We start from the raw sequence: 24,294 nt of genomic DNA, 5'->3' as shown, positions 1-24,294 counted from the left end.
CAACAAAACAAAACACAAGCCAGACTGAGCAGAGCACCGAAAATGAAACATTATTCAACTATGAAGCCAAATTGTACAGCCCTGAACTGTTGCTTACAGGGATCAGTATACAACTTTGTCTCATTAAAGGTACAGCTGCTATTATTATATATTATTAAAGCAACAAATCATTATGTGTACTGTTTGTGAAAGGTTTTGTTCATAGTGATGAACCCTCAGAGAATTATCACATTTGCCGGTAGTTCTTGTCGGCGCTGCGGAGCACTTTAGTGTGCTTTAGCTCATTGTTTCGGTTTTTACAGCCTCAGATTTTGTTTTGGTTTGCTCTCTGTGCTCAGATGGACCTGCCCAGCACCAAGTGGTAGGCAGATAAAGTTGGCGACTAGCTGATGGACATATAGCCCCCCCCCCACACACTTTTTTTTTTTACCACATTATCTCTGGGTCTTTGAACAAGTTTGGTCAAGATTCTTGGGAGCTCAGTGCTATCTAGCAAACCCAGGTTTCCACCAGATTAGAGCGGAACCGTTGTAATAAAGCATGCATTATCAACGGAGGGTGTTGCGCAATGCAATGTGGAATATGACACACACACTTCACTACGGCTTTCCCAATATCTGATTTTCACTACATGATTTGTGTGGCCTAAAGAGTTCAAGATGGTGATATCATTGTGTTATCTGGATATGGAGGAAAAAATGCTTTTGGTCAAACTCATCTTTAAACGGGTACAATTTTGGAGAATACATTTAAATTTAATTTATGACTGAATAAACTGAATAAACAAACTGACCCTGAAGGACAACACAATGTCATCCTGTTTTACTTTGTTTGTATGTGATGGACCCTGCCACCTTTCTAGCTTCAAACATTGTTCCGGGGACCTTATTTTCCTGTGAGGACAGCTTGTTTAATCAGTTATGGAAAAAATAAAATATTTCTGAGTTTATTATTACTACCTCATTAATATTTTGATTATTTAAATTATTGGGACCCGCTCTACTCGATTAGACTATTGGTTTATTGGTTATTGGACAACATCACTCACATGACTATTAGGTTCGTAGCCTTATTATGTATTTTAACAGTCTTACACTTCATTAATTTCACGATGGCACACTGCCACCTTCTTGAGCTGAAAAATTGTCTGTAAAATTAACAAACATCTCTCTCCGTTAACCGCCATATGTATTTTTTCAGAAATAAGGTCCCACTGCGGTCTACTTGTTTGCGAACAAGCTCCCTTTAACGACTTCAAGGTGATAACACAGTATGTCTGCGGTTTGCTTACAGCTTGTTTCTGCTGTCCTATGTGGCAGTGTGTTTATGTGCTGCCTGTAATGAATCTTTTCACATCCAAATTTTCTGTGATGGCTCTGCTTTATCTCAGCAGTGTATCTAAATGAAGTGACTGCACATCCAATGTTCTGCCAGCAAAGTGTGCTATAACTGTCTCCATCGGACCAGAATTGTTGGCATGGCTTTTTGTTACACACTGCTGTGTAGGATATTTCTATCAATGCCTCTCGTGGCATTACTGATGACACTGTTTGAAGGTCAGGTAGTATTGTGGAGCAGACAGACATTTAAGATGAGTGGCGAGTTAGAGCATGAACTTGACCGACCAGGTCGTGGAGGGCAGGACTTATTAAAATACATTCCCTGCCTTAAGTCGTATGTTTGTGAGCAGGAAAAGCGTCAAATTGCTTACTTGAGTCTTGAAAGTAGATATCATTGCCGTTGTAGGCATTTTTCAGCTTGTTGGTCATCACCCTCAAGGCCATGATCTGCTGGCGTATTAAGGTGTCTGGGCGGGTGATGTCCACGAGCACCTCGGGGTTATTCACCTGGTTGGTCAGGCCGTCCTTTTGAACTTCTGAAAAGTACCTTTTACATTACAAAAAAAAGCAAGAAAAAATGAAGTGTTATCTTTGGGAAGTTGTTTGTTAAAAATACAAGTGCCCACCAGTCAATAAAAAATTATACTTGTGACGCAAGACTGTGAGGGGCTCTGGTGCGCAAATCATTCTCATTATCGGGACTCCGGAGAGAGGCAGAGAAAGGACGCACTTGAGAGAAGCTTTTTCGAGGTTATGACAGTGCTGGTAAATCAACATATGACCCAATCATGTCGGCAATTTTCTGACATACTTTTGAGTTATTTCTCCAGGGAAAACATGCCAGCTGCCTGCATTCCTGCCTGATAAATAAGCAGCAGGCCATCATGTGAGGGCATTCCACCAACCGTCTCACACAACAGCATTTGTTTCCCCTAAGCTCAGGTCAGTCTGGGTAATTTACACCTCTGAAACCTCCGTGGGTCACAAGAGGTAGCATCTGACTCATTCCACTGGTGGTATTCTTTTCTTCGCAATCACAGAAAAAATGGCTTCAGCTTCCACATTTGACACCAAAGTATTTTGCTTTTACGGTTAGTCAAAGAATTTAGACACATGATAGCTCAACATCTTTTGATTGTACAGTTGATGTTATGAATAAAAGCGCCACAATCAATTAACTGTGACCTCAGTCGTGGCTGGGGGCATTTGGTGAGCTCGGCAAATATTTTCCTTTAAAAGTTAAATCAGATTAACAAAGGCTCCCTGTGCCGGTTGCACATTTTAAAGGAGGATGAAAACACAAATCCATAAAATAACACTGAGAAAAATACAAAAAGTGGATGAAAAGCAAATCATACTATAGTATAAATGGAGGGTCCAGACCAGAATTATCAGCTATTGAGTGTTTACAAGACCACGTTCTGATTCATGTCAAAAGTATGCCAATCTATTATATAGCCGAGAATATGTCAGTGAAAGCAAATACTCTGGTGCTAATTCTAGGATCAGACTGATTAGACTTGAAAACAGACTTTGGACTTCTTAGTAACATTTTGTGTGAGCCTGAAAAAGCCCCCCGGGGGGGCGGGTGCACTTACCTGCCCTTGGTGTGGCCATTCCAGCACTCGTCATCGCTGGCATTTCCAGCGGTCACTCTGTCCTCCACGCACATCGCCTCGGGCAGGTTTGACCAAAATTTTTTCGACAGCTTCAGTTTCTCTTTTATGTCCACAACCTTAATCACAGACAGGAGTCGGAATGGGAGAGACAACAATACAGTATAAATAAATCAAATATTCCAAGTGGTCCAATAAAGCAGCAGCAGCCTCAGAGTTACAGCAGAAATGATATGTAAACTGTATTTATACAGTTCATAAACAGGAAATACTGAATTGAATATCATCTAAGGTGTAACATTACTTTAGTGCACAATTATAAACAATTTGTAATTTCTTTGATATTATTATTATTATTCTTATTAATAATAAGAATAATAATAATGACATAGAAGCTGTATTTCAGTACAGTTCTAGTATTTAATTCTCATTGTGAAAGAAAATCCTGTCATGCCAAATATTTAATATATCAATTATAATTATATAATTGGTCATGCTAATGTAAGATCTTCTTTCAAGTGTGTTTTACTGGATTATAGTTTTGATTGATGTGTTTTTGCCCTGTTAAGATCTGTGCTCGACTAGTCTGTCCTGCTCCTTGGCAATTACATTTTGGTCCTTTAGGTTGTGGAGTAACATTTTTTTTTCTGACAGTAGATTTTAAATTTGAATTATTAAAATTCAAGGTCAGTTTGGATAATAAATCATGCACGGGGGAGGCAGTAACTCCACTTGGCTCGGGACCGGAATGTGGCCAGCTCAAGACAAACTCGGACCAGACAGCACGGCGCGTGGGCCGGTAGCTGGAAAGGTGCCAGTTCACCTGCTGGGCACTGCTGAGATCCCCTTGGGCATAACAACGGACCCCTAACTGCTGATTACAGCGCAGTCCCCTCACCGCCCTCTATACATGAATGCATGTGTTGTACTGTTTGCGCATGTGTGTGTATTTCCCCACAGTGGATTAATAAAATCTGTCTTCTTCTCTGTCATACATGTCTATTTTAATTTTGGCCATGTATTAAAATAAAAAGTTATTTTACTTGCTGCCCTGTGGTTCATCATTGGATAGCCAGTCAAGGGGAGTTATTAGCCTCTGGATGTGCTTTTAGAAAGTGGACATGGTCAAGTACACGAGTCAGGACCTTTTACATCTTGCAAGAAGTGGCAACATAATAATAATAATAATAATAATAATAATAATAATAATAATAATAATAATAAAAGCACTGTTAAAAGTGACAGAAATTTAAAACATCAAGTGCTTCACATAGAAAAGGCAGAATTAACATAAAAACAAGTATAGAAAACACAATTAATTTGAAATAAAATGGAGAATAAATCCAATGATGAATGAAAATACAACACATGCATAACATAGTATGGAGAATTAAACCCACTGAATAACAATAACAATAGAATAAAGTTTAAAACACTGTGCATGAAAGTAAAATACAACATTGCAGCAGCGCATCATGTGGCCAAAGAAATACACATTATTGTAATTTTTTTGACAGACACTATGATTGCGATGTCATTCATGACTTGTGGAAGTTAGGAATTTTTCCATCACAATTTTTTAATTTTCACTGGATGAAACTTATGATGATGATGATGATGATGTGACAGTTGTCAGAACATGTTTCCTTTCATCTAGAGAATTTGTCGGGCAGGGCATCCCTGCGGCACCACAGAAGTTTGTTGTAATGCTGTTTTGTCAAACATGAAGTAAAAAAAAAAAAAGTAAAAAACACTGGATATTACACAGCCATATTGCAGTTTCTATAACATTTTGATTAATAGTGATTGTGAGTGCAAAGTACAAAGCAGTGACAAGAAGAGTTTCAGACCTTCACTTTGCTAAGACGTTACTTCTTCTGAGAGTGAAAAGTAAGTACACAAGTGTTTACACTGACACCCGTACCTTCATTTATACTGTTGCCCTGGAGGCCTTACAATAATCAAAACAATTCTATATATTCTTGTAAAAACATCTGAAAGTAAATACAGACAATGAGAAAAATCCTTGAAGTACATGAAAAAAGGGATGTCGAGATGTCCTGAGTCCTAATGTTATTGAACGCATCTCGATGTTGGAAACTAATTATTAAACTGCGCCACCCTCACATATTACCACATCTTATCAAAGACATTATAAATCTCAGGATTTAACCTCCGGAAAACTGATTTGGGCTTAATTTTTCCCTCCATGTTGACTATCGAGTGTTTGCATCATGAAAAGTAAGACCATGCAGGCTTGCAGCAATAATTTCAGCTTGAATGTCAGACTTAAATGCTCCTTTGCATCCCGGCCATGTGACACAGTCAGATATCGTTCTCTGACTTCAGCCTGTTGAACTCCAATCTTTCATCAAACACAGAATTTGACATATTTCACTGAAGCTGAGGGAAAGTCTGATAGCAGCAGGTTGGCCCCATTATCTTTTTCCGTCTGACTTGCTGTTGGCTTACGTGAAATTGTAGTGAACCTGAGCAGAACATGAAAGGTGCTGTACTGACTGTGTGACGCCGCTGTAGGCCCCGACTCTGCTTTTGATGTGTTAATCCTGTCACACTGATGCCAAAGCACTTCAGCAGCTGTGATACTGCCCAGAGGGTCAAGGCTGCACTCAATGCGAGAGATTGACTGGCAATGTTTGACTAAAACCTCACACATTAAGTTTAGTTTAACAAGTGAGAGATTCAGAGTTTTTCTCAGGATCAGCTGGCAAGAACCAGGCCGGGAAAAAGTGTGAAATAAACTGGGAATGACAATGTAATGTTTTTCATGTTTTTGCCATGAAAATAATTTAACCAGCACCTGACACACACACATATATATATATATATATATATATATATATATATATATATATATATATATATATATATATATATATATATACATATATATACAAATATACAAATATATTTCACTTCTTCCAGCTTGTTTAAAGGGGCACTGTTCAGTTTTTGGACAAGAAATTAAAACTCCGAATTTTTATATAGATGATATTATTGAGTTGATAATACATACTCAGAAATATTTATTTTTTCCATAACTGAATAAACAAGCTGCTCTCAGAGGAAGAAAGGTGGCAGGGTCAGCCACGTATAAACAAAGAAAAACAGCATGAAACTGTGTTGTCCTTTAAGGTCAATGTGTTTATTCAGTCATGTAAACAAAGAGAATTTGTTTATTTTGTTTGTTTGGGCATAAAAATAGTTGATGATTAAACTGTTTACCCTAAAACTTTATATTGCACCTTTAAAGGGCTGAGATGACTGTTGCAATCCCCTTAAAGATTATTACACTACATAAAATCCTTGTTCATTATCGGCACATTGAGCGTTACTCAGCCATATATCCATATACAGAGTGACTGAAAGTTGAAATGCCCCTATTTAAAGCAGTGAACAGTCTTAGCAGTTATGTAAATCTCCCATTCGAGACTCTTAACTCAAAGAAATCCATTAAAACAACTGAAATACTCAAAGGGTGAGAGTTTAAAAAGAGGACGAAAGGTTGAGCCTTTTCCACACAATAATAAATGCGCCTCTGGGAAAAGAAGTCTACCCCTCACCTCATTGCGCATTGCCCATGAATAAATAATATGACTGCACAAGCTGCCCTGGCATGCAACCGCCCTCACTGCACACTAGATGGCACTATGTCGTTGAGAAATTCAGGCGACGAGAGCAACCAGAGAGAAAATACAGAGGGGAGGTGAAAGTGACACATTTTTAAATTGAAACCAATTATCTTCACTAATGATGTTTGTTTTACATCGAACTTTTCACACGTTCACATGAATCCCCCTGTGGTCTCACGCAGGGACTGAATCTGCCACTGAAACAAGACGACTCGTGAAAATGCATGGTATAAACAAGATAGCGTCTGTATTACCATCTCAGTCAGGTGATGGTATGTGAGGAAGGAGGAAGGAAGTGAAGTGTGTCTGGCGCCGAGATCCTCATCGTGATCAGCTGCCTCTTTACTGACGTGCTTGATATTCTCATTAAAAAATCACAATGAAGATCACAGGCACAAACACCTCCCCCTCGTCTCGCATCAGGATATTAAACTGCATTTGTTTTCAGTGACAGCCAAAAGGATTACTATTATTATCATGTGTGACAGCTATTTCAATGCCTGATGACATTAAAGGTGTTATTAAGCGTGTGATACCTATAGTTGTGTAATGAGGGGTGACAAGGCAGCTGATGGAAGCATTTACTCAAAGCTGGGACCATTTGTATTATAATCTTTCCCGCACATAACTTTATGAACTTCTGCAAAGTGTTGAAACACTGCCAACATATTGATCTTAAGGTATTAGAAATCACCGTAACTGTACAAATATTTTTTCACAGAATAAAGAGCACTATGCATATTGCTGTTCAATTAAACACATATATCATATATAAAAAGGTTTCACATTTCTTCAGCTAAATAAACCACCTAAATACCCATTAGCTAGTTAGCTTAATTAGCTGTGCACCTAATGGTCTGGACTGGGAGCTTGGAGCATTGAGGAAGTGTTGATGTTGAAATGGAAATCTTTGGAACACGATGCATAGTCGACACAATGTCAAAAGCCGTTATTTCTTCACATTCTGTTGATAAATGTTTAATGTTTTCAACTAAAATCCCTACATCTTGCACCTTTAAGCAGTATATGAGAGGGTATAAGTGGTTCGTAACACATTTAATTGTACAGTATTTTTACTGACAATTGCAGCCTCTCCTGTAAAGGCACATCTCATTACAACAGCGTTTAACTATATAGTTGTTTATTATCCATTTGTAGTTAAAAAAAAACACACAACAGTTTTCTCATACTGTACAGTTCTGCAAGACTGTATTTCCCTGCTCTGTTTTGGCTCCTGTCTCTTTAGGGGCCTCCCTCCCGTACGCCCAGTCCACTCTGATTGGTCAGCTCACACGCACCTGAGTCAGCCCTGCTCACTGTGTCTATGATCGACTCTGTCGCATCTTCAGCTCCCAGTCAGCTTCATTTCTACCATAAATATAAGCATAAATCATGCAAATGTGTGACATGGTGGTGTGCGATGTCAAGAAGACTACCGGCGAGACGTTTCAGGACCAGTGTTTTCCGTGGGAGACGGGAGCAACTGTTGGTGCGGACTTTGAAATTTGAAACTTTTCAAGAACATATATAACACAGTGAAGGAGAGGCAAAAAAGAAAAAAGAAAAGAGTAATAGGCCTTCTTTAAAGCTTAATGTTAATTATGGGGGGACTTGAAATAAAATGTGTTAAAAAACCTGTTTGTTATTTTTGCAAATCTTCAAGTGATGCTATGATGTTACAATCCGATTGTTGAATATTCTCTCAGTTTCAAACTGACAGTGTTCTGCACTTGAAGAAAGAACAAAATACATTTCAACTTTTCCAAGGTCTTTACACAGGAGACTCACCCTACAGGGCTGTACGTGGCCTTGGTCTCTCTCTGTTTTATGCATCATATCATCTATATTCTATGTTTCTTAAAGGCATGATATAAAATGTTCCTTACAGTTTTGCGAAACTGCATGTCTGGAGATGTTTAAAGAGAGAGCTGGAATTGAATATTCTGCTTTACATTAAGGACTGCTGTATGAAGGCTGTCAGTCGTTCCTGTACAGTAGTGGGATATTTAAGTCAGAAGTGGCTGGAGTTGTTTTGGGTTTGGAGGGGTGACACTTTAGATATTCATCTAACACGTCACACAGAGAAAATTTGGAAGGATTAGTCTGGTGTTATGCTAAATTGTTCTTATACTTAACAAACCTCATCAAAAGACCAAAAAGCAACACTTCATTAGTGTCTCATTTAAGACTCGCTGGCTCCATCTGTGGGACTCAACCCAAAGCCCACTGGTCTTTATGTAACATGTAAGTGTAATTCTTTTACACATGTATAGTTTCACTCATTTTCTTCTTAAACAGCATGGGACTGTCGATACTAAAACAGGTGTAAACAGTGCTTTTGTTGAGGACTATTTTCAGCAGCGGATGAATACACATTTAATGTAAAAAAGAAAAAAAAGGGCTCTGGGGCACAGAGGAATTTTACAAGCCACTTCAGGTCAGGCTAGGCTGCCTGGACAGGTAAAGACTCATTTCATTTCTGGTTTTAGTTTTCTCATGGGACTTAATAACAATGCCCAGAACACAAAACGTCACCAGAACCATTCTTCACAAAAAAATCACTAAAAGCTAAAAAAAAGAGACAAACTACTGAAGATTAAGCATCGATGTAAACCTTGCGGATGAAAAGCTGCATCGCGGTGTGCTCTTGCCCACTCTTTCTCCCTTTTTTCTCTTTTGCTGTCTCCCTGCTTCCTGTCATGAACCATACATAAATTCATTGTGTTCCCTCTCTCTCTCTCTCTCTCTCTCTCTCTCTCTCTCTCTCTCTCTCTCTCTCTCGTTTCCCTCTCTGTGACTCCGATCTCTTCGCTCTTTGGTCTTTCTCTCTGTTACAACAGGCCTAAGTGAAAGTGAAGGTTTCATGGCTAGCTGACCCGTGATCTTAAACCAGACTCCTATTCTAAGGAGCTTTGTGAGTAAAGCCCCCCGGTCTCTCTCTCGCTCTCAGCTGTGATTGAACAGTGTGTGTGCTCGGTCATCTCCGGACTGTGAGGCGTCTGTCCTCTTCCACCTCTTCTCCATCTCCAGTGCCACGGTGGAAACGAGCTCTCTGGCATGATTGTAATTGCCCTTAATTGTTCCGCCACTTAATGTATGATTCACCTTTTGCATAAGTATGAATTTAATCATACATGGAATCTCTCTCTGTTCCTTCTATTTCTGTCTCTTCAGGAACAGGAAGACAGGAAGCCGCATTAAATAAAGACTGGGGAAGCGGACTGTAATGTATTACAGCTCACACAGCTTGTTCCAAACATAACCTCACCTTTAAACTCACTCCCCCCCCCGCACACCTTCACCACAAATATAATCCAACCAAACATGCCGGATATACAGTACAATGTTTACCCGCTGTAAAAAGTAATTGGCGTGCTCGAGCGAACAAACATGGAGGAAATGTTTGCAGATAATAATTATTTCCAAAAACAACAGCATGGGCCAATGAGATAACGGTGTTAGTGGGCTTAAAGTCTGCGTGTTTACAGATACTCCAAGTATTTACCATCGGTCTTGTTTTGTCGTGTGCATGCACCTCAGCGCGCACGGCCTTCTCCTGCATGCGCGCGGCTGCGTGCCACCTTTCAGCCTGACACAGAACAAGCGAATGAACCGTACTTTGTCCAGTGGTTTTTCAGACGCCCTTGCCTACCCTCAGGTCAAGAGCTGACGTGTCGCTGGCTTCAGAGCCGCAGTCACACTCCTGGCAACGGCACGATGTCAGGGGCCTGAGCTGTTATCTGGCCGTGGGACGATGCCCAGACGTGCTATCTGCCTTTCAATAAAAAACAAAACAAAAAAACAACCAAAACACGCGGCCCGACTATCTGTCTAACTTTTTACTCTCAAAACACATCACGCTCGCTGACCTACAGTGTTCACTGTCTCCCCCGGCTGCTCTGTCAGCTGGTAAATCTCTTTCTCTCTCTGTCACACGCACATACACACACAGGCACACACACACACACACACACACACACACACACACACACACACACCCTCCAGCAGACATTCTGCCTCATGCTAGTTAAAACACCTCTATCTTGTTAAATTAACAGTCCCTTTTCATGCACCTATCCGGGGATGTCGTCGCAGCTTGACACAGAGCGTATCCCTCTGCTGCAAGTCTGAGCTAAATTAGTGCATGTTCAATCTAATCATAGACTCGGCAGCAGGTCTCACCACTAAACCACAAGGGGCAGACAACTCCTCGATCAACTTATTTTCCCTGGCAACTGCTCCTCCTGTCTGCGTTAAAATAGTTTTTCATTTGATACGAATGCAGTTTTCTTCCTGCATCTCAATTACAGAGGTCAGGCAGTCGGTTCGGCTCATACCGAGGCCTTGGCCGTGCCATGAGTCTCTCCCTGACCAGTGACCACTTTGAGGACGGACCGAATACTTTCTCACAAGGAGGAAAGGCCACAGTAAGAATAACTCTGCATCTTCATCACATTCTGAATCAAAGTTATATTGTCGGCCGAGCCAATCCCCAACACTAATACACGCTGCTTTCTAAGTCTGGGCGCCAACAGATCAACTGCTACAGTGTCGAGTATCAGGGTGCTGAGGCCCTGTGGGTGTATGTCCCTGGACAAGGCTATTTAATCTGCTGTCTAACATGTCATAAAGTCCCGCTCATTGGTTTAGGTCTCCCCATAAACAGCAGATTCCCTCAACCAAGACCTGCCATCTGGCTCCGAAAGCATTTTTAGCGCATTAAAAAATCAGCAGAGTAGAAATAATATTGGCTCTCCCAAAGCACACCAAGTAAACGACCTCTGTGATAATGTTTTGAGTAGCAGTTGTCTCCTCTTTGTCGGGCCTCTTTTGTCCTTGTCTGGAAGCATTCACCTCAAAGGTGACTGGCGGCGTTGCTCTGAGCGGGTCTCTAACAAAGTGCATGTAGATGTAGGCTGTTTCAGTCCAATCAATACCCATCAACACGGGGGCCAGAGCAAATACGCTTCCCCTCTGCGCCTGCACAATAGATGAGACTAGAAAGACATCGCCCAGCTGTTTATCTTGCAGTACTAACACAGATGGGAATGGTACACCAAAGCAAAACAGCACAACCGCTTGCAAACTAAAATGTGCTTTGATATGACAGTGCAGCGGTGGCTGCTGCCGTCCTCCGCTGCCGGGCTACACGCCATGCGTTCAGGATGAACCCATTTTTAGCATCATTCTGCGGGCCATCGCACTTTTTTCGACCCTCAGCTGGAGCCGTCCTCCTTGTTTTTCCTTGATTACAACTGATCATGTCGTAGCATAAATCTGCCACAGCAAGAAGAACTACGACTTGATTGAACATCTCGACAAAGCCTCAGCAGGAGCAGTGAATATATCTCTCTTATATCTCCCGGTGACACCAGTGACAGCACTGTGAGATTGTTATTATGCTGCTCCTTGGGAATGGATACTTGATGTACAGCGAAACTCTTATTGTTATTCAAAACCGGCTATTATTTAGCATTTGTTTTGATGGTGCAGCAGCAGAAATGCTGTGGGATCCATCTTAATGGTATATCTGACAGGAAGCAAGGCGGGGATGCAGATCGCACTGAGGCAATAAACACTAGTAATGAATATTTATCGCTTATCAGTGTTGCACATAGTTCATGGTTTAAAAACTGCCTTAAGAAATACTATACCGTGAGTTGATGTAATTGCAATCGCATAAGTACATTATATTGGATTTCCTCACATAATGTCTGACTATTGGAGAGAGGAAAAAGATTCATACTGAACTCGATCGCTCACGTCTGTGACACCCTGGAGGTATAACTTTATTTCCAACTTTCAACAGGACTCATAACTGTAGTAGGAGAAAATAACTCATCACGGCTTTAATTTAATGTGACGGTGAATCTCTGTGTACCTTGAAAAAACACACGAAAAGGAGAAAAAAAATAAATAATGCCACATGCCAAAAATAGCAGAAGCTGTGTTTTGCTACAAGAGATGCATAATTACAAACCAACGTCCACTTTCGTCTCTTTATGCTAATTTGATCAGGTTTGATCTCTCTACTGAGTCGTAAAAACAATCCCCAAAAAACACGACATTTCAAATGAGCACCCAAAAACTAATATCTTACGTTTAAGAAAATGAAGTGGCTTTCCGTTTGTGGTGACAAAGAGATTTAAATGACAAATCACTGTGTGTTGTTGTAGATCATGTGGTATTTACATGCCGACAATGTACAATGCAACACACTCAGCGCCCCATTTTACATAACATTGCCTCAAACCATTTGCTCAGTCCCATGGTATCTACACAGTTAGCCAATATGGTACATCGTGGTGAGCAGAATTTATCACACGACGATCCCACGGTGAGGAAATATGACAGCGTATTGATGAAACAGTGGTGAGTTTGCGCGTGCGATTCGCCCGAGGCCACGACAGGAGAAGTTTGAAAAAGGGGAGATGATTAAAGGGAAGCAACGCGCTCTGGAGAACAGAGCAATCATCGGCAGGCCCGCGCTCTCCCTGCTGCCCTTGCTCCCCAGAGAGGCAGGCAGCCTAGAGTGCAACAGGGCCAATGTGTCTCATTAATGTATCGACAGATATGAAAAGTAGCAGAGCCGCTACGGCACGGGCATTAGTGGCCGAGAAGGAAGGGACAATGGATGGAATGATTTTAATACCTGACCTTATAAAAAAAATAGTGTCCTGGCATAATAACTACCAACTGACTTGGCCTCTGATGTACCCTGAAAAGGAGGAAGCTGCAGCGATAATCGCCGCGATGACGGCATATAAAAAAATTTCACTGAACCATTTCAGCTATGTTATCATGAAATGTTTCCTATATTCACATGTAAATAAATCCACATGCAGCGTATGTTTACAATGTAACCAAAACAATTGCCTTCATAACTCTGATCACACATGCGATTGCATCCATTGCGATCGTTCCACATTGGTAGATCTAAGTCAGCTCGACTTCGACTGCTGAAGGAGACAGCGCTACAGGCGACCTTTCAACATGTTGGGGATATATCTTTAAGGATGTGGCCTAACTTTACATTTGCATCTGGCACAGATGCACCTCCAGATGTGGTCCAGCGGATCCGCTCACATTCTGTGCAATGCATTCTGCATGCAGCTTAGATACAGGCATGTTTTCTTCTCTGGATACAGTGTGACGATGTGATTTGTTTTTATCAGGTGGGAGTGAAGTATAACAGCCTTTGGGGTATCAGAATCAGCTTAAATATTAAGAGACTTGACCTAAATATTAAATTGACTTGACTAAAAGACTCTTTCGCATCTGACACTGCTGAATGTCCCCATTCTGTTTATATAAGATCACTGCACAACCATTTGTCTTCAAACAAACATCACAGCCAGCAACATCACAGTTCATTATGCTGTGACCTTTTCACTTTACATTCAAAGGAGTAACTTTGCAAAACCAGGTAATCCAAAGAAAGCCAGGGCCCATTTGTATCAAACTGCAGAACAGTGAGATAATAAGTCAGAAGATAGTGAGCTGACCTTTGAGTTGATATTTTTTTGTCCCACATATTTTTCCTGCATAATATACTTTGTTACCATCATAACAATCCTGCTCTTTCAGCAGCAGACTTTCCTCTGAACTCCAATTTGGTTTTCTTATCATTTTAAATTTGGTGAGTTTCCTTGACAGCACGGCTGATTATGTGAGTCTCCGTGTGTGTGTTTGTGTCATCGTTGTGTCAAAATGTGTCCATGGTAACAACCTCTATCAGGAACAAACGCAGCGGTGGTTCTGAGTATTTTTGTCAGGGCAATAGCAAGATACAGTCATGAAACTTCACAGGTGTGTCACTGAGGCCAAGCGTGGGTGTGGCGCGACTCATGTAGCAATGACAACTGAATACTCATGTAATAATGTAGTAATGACTGCTGTAAGGTACTGGGAGAGGCTGAAACATGAACATGTTGACTGGTGTCGTGGCTGCTGATCCCATCCAAAGACAGACCATCTAGTTTTTTCCCTATTTCTATGGTAGCTGCTCAAATGCAAAAGTTAAACAAATAAATGCAATTTCCAAATAACAGGCCGCTGAGAGATTGCCTTTTTGCTCTTGTGATTAATCACATATTTACTTTGAGTTGCTCAAAAGAGACTGCTGCACTTTGCTGCAAGTAGAACTGAAATGGATAAAGAAGGGTTTCATATTCTAAATGTACTTTGCAGAACTTTGATAAATATGAGCCCAGAACGCTCTTTGTGAAACAGACTCAAGTTTTCCTTTTTGAAGTTTACTTTCAACCACACAGGAGAAGGATTTGGAAATGGTTTGTTTCACACTACACAGACGTATGTATGCATTAAATATATCGGTCTGGTGAATATTTAATACTATTGACTTTCCTTTACCTCTTCAACTCCTCTCTTTAATTTCTAATATATGACCAAAGCCTGAATCGTTTCTGGCACCAGGCCCACAGTGTTGTAATTCCGCCTATCTCCTTCACAACATTTTCTCGTGCTGTCTTGTGAATGACAACACTGAACTGCAGCTGATAAGTATTCTATCTCTGTTGCACCTTTTGGCTTAATACAGCATGCGTGATGTCTTTATCTCACGACAGGACCAAGGTCAGAGAGTTTTGGTGTGCTGCGTGGCCGTAAACACCGTTCTCTGATAGCATGAGTGAGATGTGCCACTGCGGGATTCTAGCATGTTTGTCAGACACATTATCTAATTATGCCCTTCCACCTGACACAAAGTGATGAGAGAGTAACAAAGGAGAGCTTTCTGTTCATCTGCGTGTGCAGCTACTTTCTCTCTCTCAAAAGGTGAGACTTCACTCATGGATTCAGAGAACAACGCTTACAGCCACAACTCATCTGCTTCGTCTGACGCTGTGATTTGCGGTTACTGTGGTTACAGGTCACCCTAAGTGGGCTTTAATATAGTACAGATCCCAGAGGTCCATTCAAAAAAACCTGTTCAACAGTATGCCTTGTAGTAGGCAATAGACTCATTTGCATGGTTTCACACCCACACAATCAGGCCTTTTTCTCCAAAAAGCTTCATGAGGTTGATGCTCTTTTCATGGAAGGCCATGTAGAGTGTTACATTACCAGATGGAAGCTGTCCAGGGCTATTATGGTTGATCTGCTGGCTGCTGAGAGTTAACATACTGCTAGAGGATGTAGATAAGCACCTTTTAATTCTCTCTCAGCCATGAATCAAATGAAGATCTGATGTGTCCACAGATGTAAACAAGTTAAATTTAAGACTTTTTAATACGTTTTTAATACCATTTTATATGAATTTTAACACTTGCAGATGATCTCTGCATCCCTGCCGACATACCTTATACATAAGTAACGTTAGCCTAATGTCGGCCCACAATTCAACCCATGGGAGCAAGGTCGCAGCGTTACATTACTGTAAAGCACCGTTTTGACATCATGTTGAGAACATCTGTGTGTAGAAGTGCTGTCTATTTAAATTAGCATGCTAACCAGCTGGCCCCTAGCCAGTTTGTATTACAAGAAGTGACAATCTTTATCAATACATCATGTTATATAAAAGGATCATATATTGTGTATGAAAAATCTTGCCCGCATACTGTGTGGAAAGATGGACTGCCCAAGTAACATCATTCACTGCAGTATGCGACCAGATGAGGGTGTTTGGTAACTTTGCAATCTGAGATATCTGTCAAATAAACCGAGTCAAGTGAAAAGTACAATATTTCCCTTTGAAATGTTGTAGTAGAAATATAAAGTAGCATAACATTGAAATACTCAAATTACTTGAATAAATACCTACATAAATGTTCTTGGTTACTTTCCCCCACTGGATCTGTTATAATGATGAATCAAGATTGAAGAATTGAAAAATCAAATGTACTGACAGACACAGTCTGACACATAAAGACCAAACAGCAATCTTAATTCAGATCATTAACAGATATAAATAATGCAAGATATTCCTCTGAGTGGGGACCTAAATGTCTCCTACACATCATGTCTGTCCCTTGGCGTAATTAACATTCAGAGAATAATGTCTGAACTCCTCTGCCCAAAATCCAATCTAGCCAGTTAAAGATCTGTTTACTTTTCCAATTTCCCGATACGTTTATGATTGTCGCATCGTAGCTGAATGTTGAAGCTGAAGAAGCACTTCAAGCTGCGGCTCCTCTAAAGGCCATGACACATCTGAATGTACTTGAAATATTTTTATTTTATTTTTTTCCCACAAGCAAAATAATCTTCATAAATAGTTTCACTTACTCTAATCTGTTGTTTTTGGAGAAATGATCAAATGTACATTATGTTTTTTTTTTTTTTTTTTTAAATTTAGATATGTATTCATTCTATTTTCTGATATTTCTTGTCCATATTCAATAGTTTATAGACTTTTGATTTTGATTTACATGAAATTTATTTTACTGTTAAACTGGAAATAACAGAACAGTGATTACCATTAGATCCTGACTGATTCTGTGCCATGTGCATAAAAATGCTCTATACAGGCTGAAAGTCCTGGTTTCCCAAATGGGAAATCCCAGAGATCTCAGTTCCTGGCATTCAACCCTCTGCCACATCAGTTCCACCCAAACTCCCCCATTTCCCTAACCGGCAATGAGCAGCAACCTAACATGTCATGACACTATCTACTTATATATGTACTGACTCATGACACTGAGTCAGTAGGTATAAGTGGATAATGTCTGTGCATTTTGCCTCTTTTGAGACACTAATGTGAGCGCTTGAAGAACAGGACATGCAGTACTATCACTGCTGTGTGGGCACAAACAATGCAGACACACATTATGCCAGTGCCTTCAGCTGTGCTCCTATTGTGAAATATAGAATATCTGCATGTTGTGTAAGGCCACAGCTTTTCATATTCGCATCAGACTGGGGTATCATGCTAGTTACTTACCTCGTGAGCAGTAAACACATCGGTTTGGCTGAGAAAACAGGGCCTTGACATCATGTCTGCTTTTGGTAAGCTCTTTATGTTTTGGTCTTTGATGTTTAAATGGCATCGCAAAGCCCTTTAACTAGTATAGAAACATGACTGGTGTGTAAAGTGTAGGTGGTTAGCTTGAAAAGGGAACAGATCATGAAGTGTAGGAGATGGTCCATAACACAAATCCGTCACTAATTAGCAAAGTTGCCTGAAATAAAATGTTATCATTATACATTTCTTAGAGCCACAGATTAAAATTGTATGTTTTATCCATATTGTATCAACATTTGTACAATATGTATCATATCACACTCAGACTGGTAAAATCACAGATCTGTGGGGGTCACTAATACATTATCATTATTTTACTCACAAATAATTATCTTACCGTATTCCCTCTTGAATGACAGCGACAACGAGTTTCTCTCTATGGGTTGTGCGATGTCATACCTTTTCATCTTCAAATTAATTCATTGTTGCTGTGATCTACTTGACACAGTCGTTGCGAGAAGTGGGCTGCTGTTTGTGTGTGAAAAGTCATGGACATGGATCAAGTGATGATGTGAAGTCATTAATGTTCAAGACTCCCTTAATAAATTGTGTCATTTTAATAGTTGTTGGATGAGGAGAAACTTGATCAACTTTGTGAAATGACTACAGCAGAATTGAACTCATCGGTGCCTGCTTGTAAAGTTGCCATAACTACAACACATACCTGTGACTTCATCAGTTAAAGTTAAGAATTAAGTAGAACAATAAATTAAGTAGAAAGAGGAGGAAGTCGCTGGACTCCCTTAACAAATCCTCTAACAGTAGAATCTCTGTGAAGTGTTGAAGTGATTTAGAAACAAACATAAGGTGCAGTTGATGCAGTTAGAGTGAGTAGGCTAGTTTAAAAATTTGAAGAGCAGTTGTGAATTTTGTAATGGAGTCCAGTAAGCGGATGGGAGGCGGGAGGGAGTTCCAGAGTTTGGGTGCAGCATGGCACCCATTGTACTGAGTTTGATGACTGGTGGTGCCAGTAAACCTGCTGATGAAGATTGCAGGGAGCAATAGGGGGTGTAGGTTGGAAGCAGGCCCGTGAGATAAGGAGGGGATAGATTATTCAGAGATTTAAATGTTAATATTTAGATTTTAAAGGTAAACTGTTGTGACACAGGAAGCCAATGTAGTTGAATCAACAGGAGTGCGACATGTTCAGTGGACTTTGAACTTGAGATAATCTGTGCTGCAGCGTTCTGGATCAGTTGTAGTCGATGGATGAGTTTGTTGGGGATGCCTGCTAGGATTGCATTGCAGTAGTCAATGCATGATGTGAACAGAGTGTTGACTAGGACTTCTGTGAAGTGTTGTGTTAATGCAGGGCGTAGTCTGGAGATGTTTTGTCGATGGAAAAAGGCAACCCATGAGACATTGTTAATATGACTGGAGAAGGAGAGGGTACTGTCAAGAATAACACTAAGGCTTTTAACCTGTGTGGAGACAAGTATGGTGGTGTCAGCAATAGGTATTGAACAGACATTAATTTTTGAGAGTGTGGTTTTAGTGCCAATGAGGAGAAACTCAGTTTTACTGCTGTTGAATTTTAGGTAGTTGTCTGTCGTCAATACCTGAAGATCATGGAGACAAGCAGTGAGGGTACTGGAAGGGAGAGTAGAAGTGGGCTTAGTGGACGCATAAAGCTGAGTGTCATCAGCATAAGAGTGAAGGTTGATGCCGTAGTGCCGAAAGATATTGCCAAGAGGTAAAAGGTACATTTTAAACAGGAGTGGCCCTAGCACTGAACCCTGTGGAACTTTCTGACCAGCAATTCTGAATCTGTTCAGAATGTGTCCTGTCAGCATGATGTTTAAGATGTGCGTCCAAATGCCCTGATGCTCATACTCCAACATCATATCAAATGAGGACCCAGTGCACAGGAGCATTAACCGGTCAATTACTGCTGTCAGTGCGCGTGGGCCTTCAGAATTGCGATACTGTAAGGCAGGAGTAGTTGTCGTTTGTGTCATGTGGGAGAGAAAAAGCCATTTCTTGCTGCTCAGTTTGCTAACTTCTTAAGCTTCCATGTCTTGTTTACTATTAAACCTGCCCATTTAGGCAAACCTACAGTAGGACACTTGGTTACATTGGTGGTGGCAATGTTTCTTGTCTGTGTCACAATCCTGCTGTTGTTATTTGCATTTTCTTTCTTCGTTGAGGTTCCCGTGCACAGACAGCCCGCTAACCTTTTGTTTCAAGCTCCTGAGGCTGAACACAGCTAAGTTAGAGACATGTGGCGCAGAGACGGAGGCACTTTTAAACACCATCAAACGGAGGCAGCTTTCTCCGCTGACAGTGGGAAACAGTGGCGACTACAGCGCTGTGTTTGTTTTCCAACATTTCTCTGGTAATAAATCATGCAAAACAAAGCGAAACAGAGCAAACCCCAACATCCAGGGGCGATTGACATGTTCAGACGAATTTGGAATTTGTTGGTTTTTATCATTTTACGGCAGACAAATATTTATGCTTGAGAGCCACTCCTCCCTGAGAGAATTGTTTAAATTATGGTCAAACAATGCCCTGAACAACGATGCCACATAGGCACTTCTAGACTATTTATTTTTGTGTGGTCCTAGAGAGAATCTGTGGAATCTCCATAATTGCACAGCTCGGGCAGGAGTCTGTAGATACAACAGCTCGGAGGACGGAGCTGTGGACAGGCCCACTTTACTTCCATTAAGCTGTATCCAAAACAAGAATGTTTCAGTGGCTTGACATGTTCCTGGACTGCACAAATATAATGCCTGGGTCAAGATTTTGGGAAAGGAGTGGTTGCTCTCTTTTCCTGACAACTGACTTCACAAACCACACACGGATGTTTCCCTCAGTGTTTCCTAGCGGACATGGCAAAGAATGAGAGAGGGAGAGAAGGAGAAAAGATTGTGTGCATGAATATTCAGTTTCACTTCATGCTATACAAGTTATCCATGCACTCTGTGAATGAATAATTACGTCTGAGATGAAAGTGAGCAGAGAATAAAACAGATATTATTGCTTGAATAAAGGAAACATGTTCAGTACGTTTGGACTGCAGCTTGACAGACTTTTCTGGGCGAGCTGAAAAAAGCCCTTTTTGCACCTTCTTCACACACTTACTCCTAATCAGAGTCATGGACGGCTGGAGCCCATGTATTGGATAAAAGCAAGGGAAGAAAAACCCTGGGCAGATCGCCGGTCTCTCACAATGCTAACAAACCTGGACAGACAATCGCACAGTCACACCTAAAAAAGTCAAAGTGTATTGAGCTGCACGGCACGGCTGCGGGAGCGCCTTGAGGAAAAGAAAAAAAAAAAGTAAACATGGGGAAAACTAGGATTCAAGTGCAAAACGTTCTTGCTGTGAGGCCGCAATTCTAAGCATTGATCCACCGGGGTGCCACATTTTATAACTGAGAGGGCTCGCCAAGAGGATAAGAGCAATTGTGTCATTCGGACATGAATTTCTCCTCACCGCTGAAATGCACACTGGCGCTATTTGGCACAGCAGACCTGAGGATATAACACTCAACACACTGCTCTCGAATTAATGTCGCGCTGACAGAGGTGGATTTTGGTTGTTTACGTTCCACTCTATGTGGTAACCGTAGCCAAAACCCTAGGGGTACAAATTATATATTTAAACTGGCAAAAGACAGCTTGTTTCTTTAACATATCATCTCAAAGTCGATACTAATTGCACAGTGTTCGATTGTGGAAAAATGTAGGAATGTGGAGAAAAGAACCCCGCTGGCAAAGATGAGAGGGAGAGTGATCGAAACCGGGGTTAAACGAGAGGGGAAGGACGGGTTTTCACTCAACTGGATAGAGCCGGTGTCCCGTCAAAGTCTGCTGTGTGTTTCCTCTCACCACCTCAACAAAACATGCCTACTTTGTAATAAAACCAGGCGTTTAACTTTAAATAATTTAGCACGGCATAGCATTGAGATCTGGATTTCTAGGTCAAACTGAGGTTCTTAAGTTTTTTTTTTGGCTTTGGACAGTAGCCAGGCAGCTAGCGACAACCACGTTGTTAACACAGTGATTCAGGGCTCCAGGGTGCAACTATTTTGGTCGCACATGCACCCAAGAATCTGTCAAGTGCAACTGAATATTTTCATTGGTCGGAGCAATAAAACTGTAGGTAGTACTTTAAATATCAGCACTGGTAAACGTATCGTAATTTCGTGTTGCGCCTGCTGTGATTTAAATGAAGAAAACAATCATCTGCACCTTATTTCTGTTAAAACAATAATCTACACATTTGTCTAGAAAAATAATTCCAAGCATTCCTGTTTTTCATACAACATAGCTGCTTTCTAGTTTATAATTCATAACAAAGATAATCTTCAGTCAAAATGAGTGACTTCATACACAAGCTGTTCTGTGAAGTTATCTGGATTTCAGTTAGATAAAAGTTTATTTCTGTAAAATGCGAATGTTTGACAAACAAAAAAGCATCACATTTTTTTGAGAGTTGGTGCTGCTCAGCTTTCAGAGAGGCTGAGCAAATACATGAGTCCAAAATAAGCCTTTATGTAGGAGGCATTCAGCTAATTTAGTCACATGTCAATTGATGTATGAAGTAACTGTGTTAATATTCCTGAACTGAAGATCTGAATAAAGTAACAGTAACTCGACTATGTGTTAATGGTGAGCAGTAGCATATGATTATGCATTATGATACATCATGATGCATAATTCATACATTAAATCATCATGAGTCATAAATCACTCAAGTATATGTTTTGGGCACTTGTTGTAAAGTGTTACCAAATATGTTTCGCTCACTTGGATAAAGTGCGTCCAGAGTTTTTAGACCAGTTTCCACGTTCACCTGCTGAAGAGGGAATGTTTCTCTGAGCTCACCTTAAATCAGAGTGAGTAAGAGCACGATCTGTAGTTTGGCCAATCAGATTCCAGCAGGTGCCAGCTTAAAAAAAAAAAAAAAAAGCAAGCACTTCAACCCAGGTGGGATTTTTTAAAATCTCAGGTTGTTATATTTGCATAACTATCAGAGGCCTGGAGGGGTAGAAATATTCAGTTTTTCATGGGAAAAAAAGGAAAAGGAAAAAAAAAAAAGAAAAAAGAAGCAAAGTTTAGACAAAAGCCAGAGAAATAAACACACAATGTTCTGTTTATCTTTATTCCTCATGTGACCCCTCGCTCTTATTGCGTGACCTCAGGTTGGGAACCACTTTGAGAGTCTGGCAGTTTCCATGGAGAGTGTTTTTCTACAACGTTTTTTTTGCGCAGTGTTTTTCTGCTCGGAGCAGGAGAGGTTGGAATTGTTGTGGTAGGCTCAGACTAACCTTGGGGTGTATTCCTGAACACACTGTTGATTGTTGACTTGGGTTTTCAAAAAATGTTGACTCTATCCGGGCAGCACAAAAAAATAAAAGAAGTTTGACAGGGGCGAGACAGGCAGGAGAAAGGAGACTGGCAGGGGTAAATTATATCTGCACCGATGAAAAGGGAGCCACAATTTGTTTACAATTATAGCTTTTTCCTTTTAATGTGCAGTCACGATCGTCAAGCAGCTATTGCTTGCGTGTGTGCGCACAGCAAAACAAAAATATGAGATCTGAATGATAAGAACAAACCGGTGAAAAATGGATTTCGGAAAGTGAAGGCATTTGGGTGAAAATCTATTTTCATGAAACAGAACCTCAGGTACATTTTCTCCTGTTTGTCTCTTCTATTACTGGGAACATTCCCCAGGAATTACTGAATGCATCTTGTTTAATGTGAACTCACAACAGTTTGTTCCTGTAGCGCTGACAAAAAAAAGAAGAAAATCAATCAACCATTTGTAAATTCCATGAATTCCAGGTATTTGTCAGTGAGAGTCTGTATGAACTCAGCGAGCCTTAGATAAACACATCATTTAATTTGACCTACAGCTCTCTGGATGCATCATGGATTTTATTAGCTGGCCATGGAAAACAACTGACCTTTTAGTTGCTGGTAACGACTTAATCAGTCAAATGAGAAAATACTCTGGGTAATACTTTGGGTCATTCCATGCGAAGTATTCAGTGTAGGTCCCCAATATTTTAAAGATATATTAAATCTTACATTAGCATTAAGTAATACTGTTGCCTAAACCTAATAATGTTGACTATCCAGCAGTTACTCTGGTGAAATGCTGCCCCATGTTTGTTTGTGCTATGGGTTCGACAGGTGGCCAGTACTTATATATTGCACCTAGTTTAAAGAGGGGAGTTTTGTTTAGTTTCAGCAAAAATATTTTTGTGCACTTTTCTTTCAAAACCTTTCTAGTATAACATCAGTCACCTGATGAACACTGGAAAACATTTTCCTTTTTCATAACATTCTCAGATCAGACATGATTTTTCTCTAGCATGTTTTTGACCATAGAGAGAATTTTGGCCATATTACTTTGAATAGTTAGACCCCATCACAGGGGCTCAAATGGTCAAATTTTTGGGAAAGCTCATTTTTGAGTCTAATTACCAGCTCTTCAAATACTGACGCTTAGGGATTGTGAGCTGGCCACCATCCCAAGTGTGTCAGTTTTTGACAAGTTGGAAAAACTAACTTTATTACAAATTTGACCTTTAATGTGACCAAATGTGTTGCAAAAAAAGGTATCGTGCCTGAGCATACAAACATGGTTTATTGCAGGTCTAACTTATTCTTAATGCTATGAAATAAATAAATTCTATGTTTGGTTATGATTAAAAATCTTTAAATTCCAAGGTCCAATCAGAACA

At 40.4% G+C, this 24,294-nt stretch overlaps 1 protein-coding gene across 2 annotated transcripts in view; it reads right to left on the bottom strand.

Moving 5' to 3' along the window:
* Positions 1–24,294, bottom strand: part of LOC119026499 (glypican-6-like) — a 105,125-nt gene that overhangs the window by 3,042 nt on the left and 77,789 nt on the right. For both annotated transcript variants that reach the window (XM_037110942.1, XM_037110943.1), the window contains 2 exons: positions 2,939–3,075; positions 1,712–1,887 (listed from right to left, as the gene is read on the bottom strand). In XM_037110942.1, the coding sequence (XP_036966837.1) occupies positions 1,712–1,887; positions 2,939–3,075 (313 nt within the window). The remainder of the gene's footprint in view (positions 1–1,711; positions 1,888–2,938; positions 3,076–24,294) is intronic.

Source organism: Acanthopagrus latus, chromosome 9 (genome assembly GCF_904848185.1).
Source record: "Acanthopagrus latus isolate v.2019 chromosome 9, fAcaLat1.1, whole genome shotgun sequence".
NCBI classification, from domain to species: Eukaryota; Metazoa; Chordata; class Actinopteri; order Spariformes; family Sparidae; genus Acanthopagrus; species Acanthopagrus latus.
This window is presented reverse-complemented; position numbering and strand designations above follow the sequence as displayed.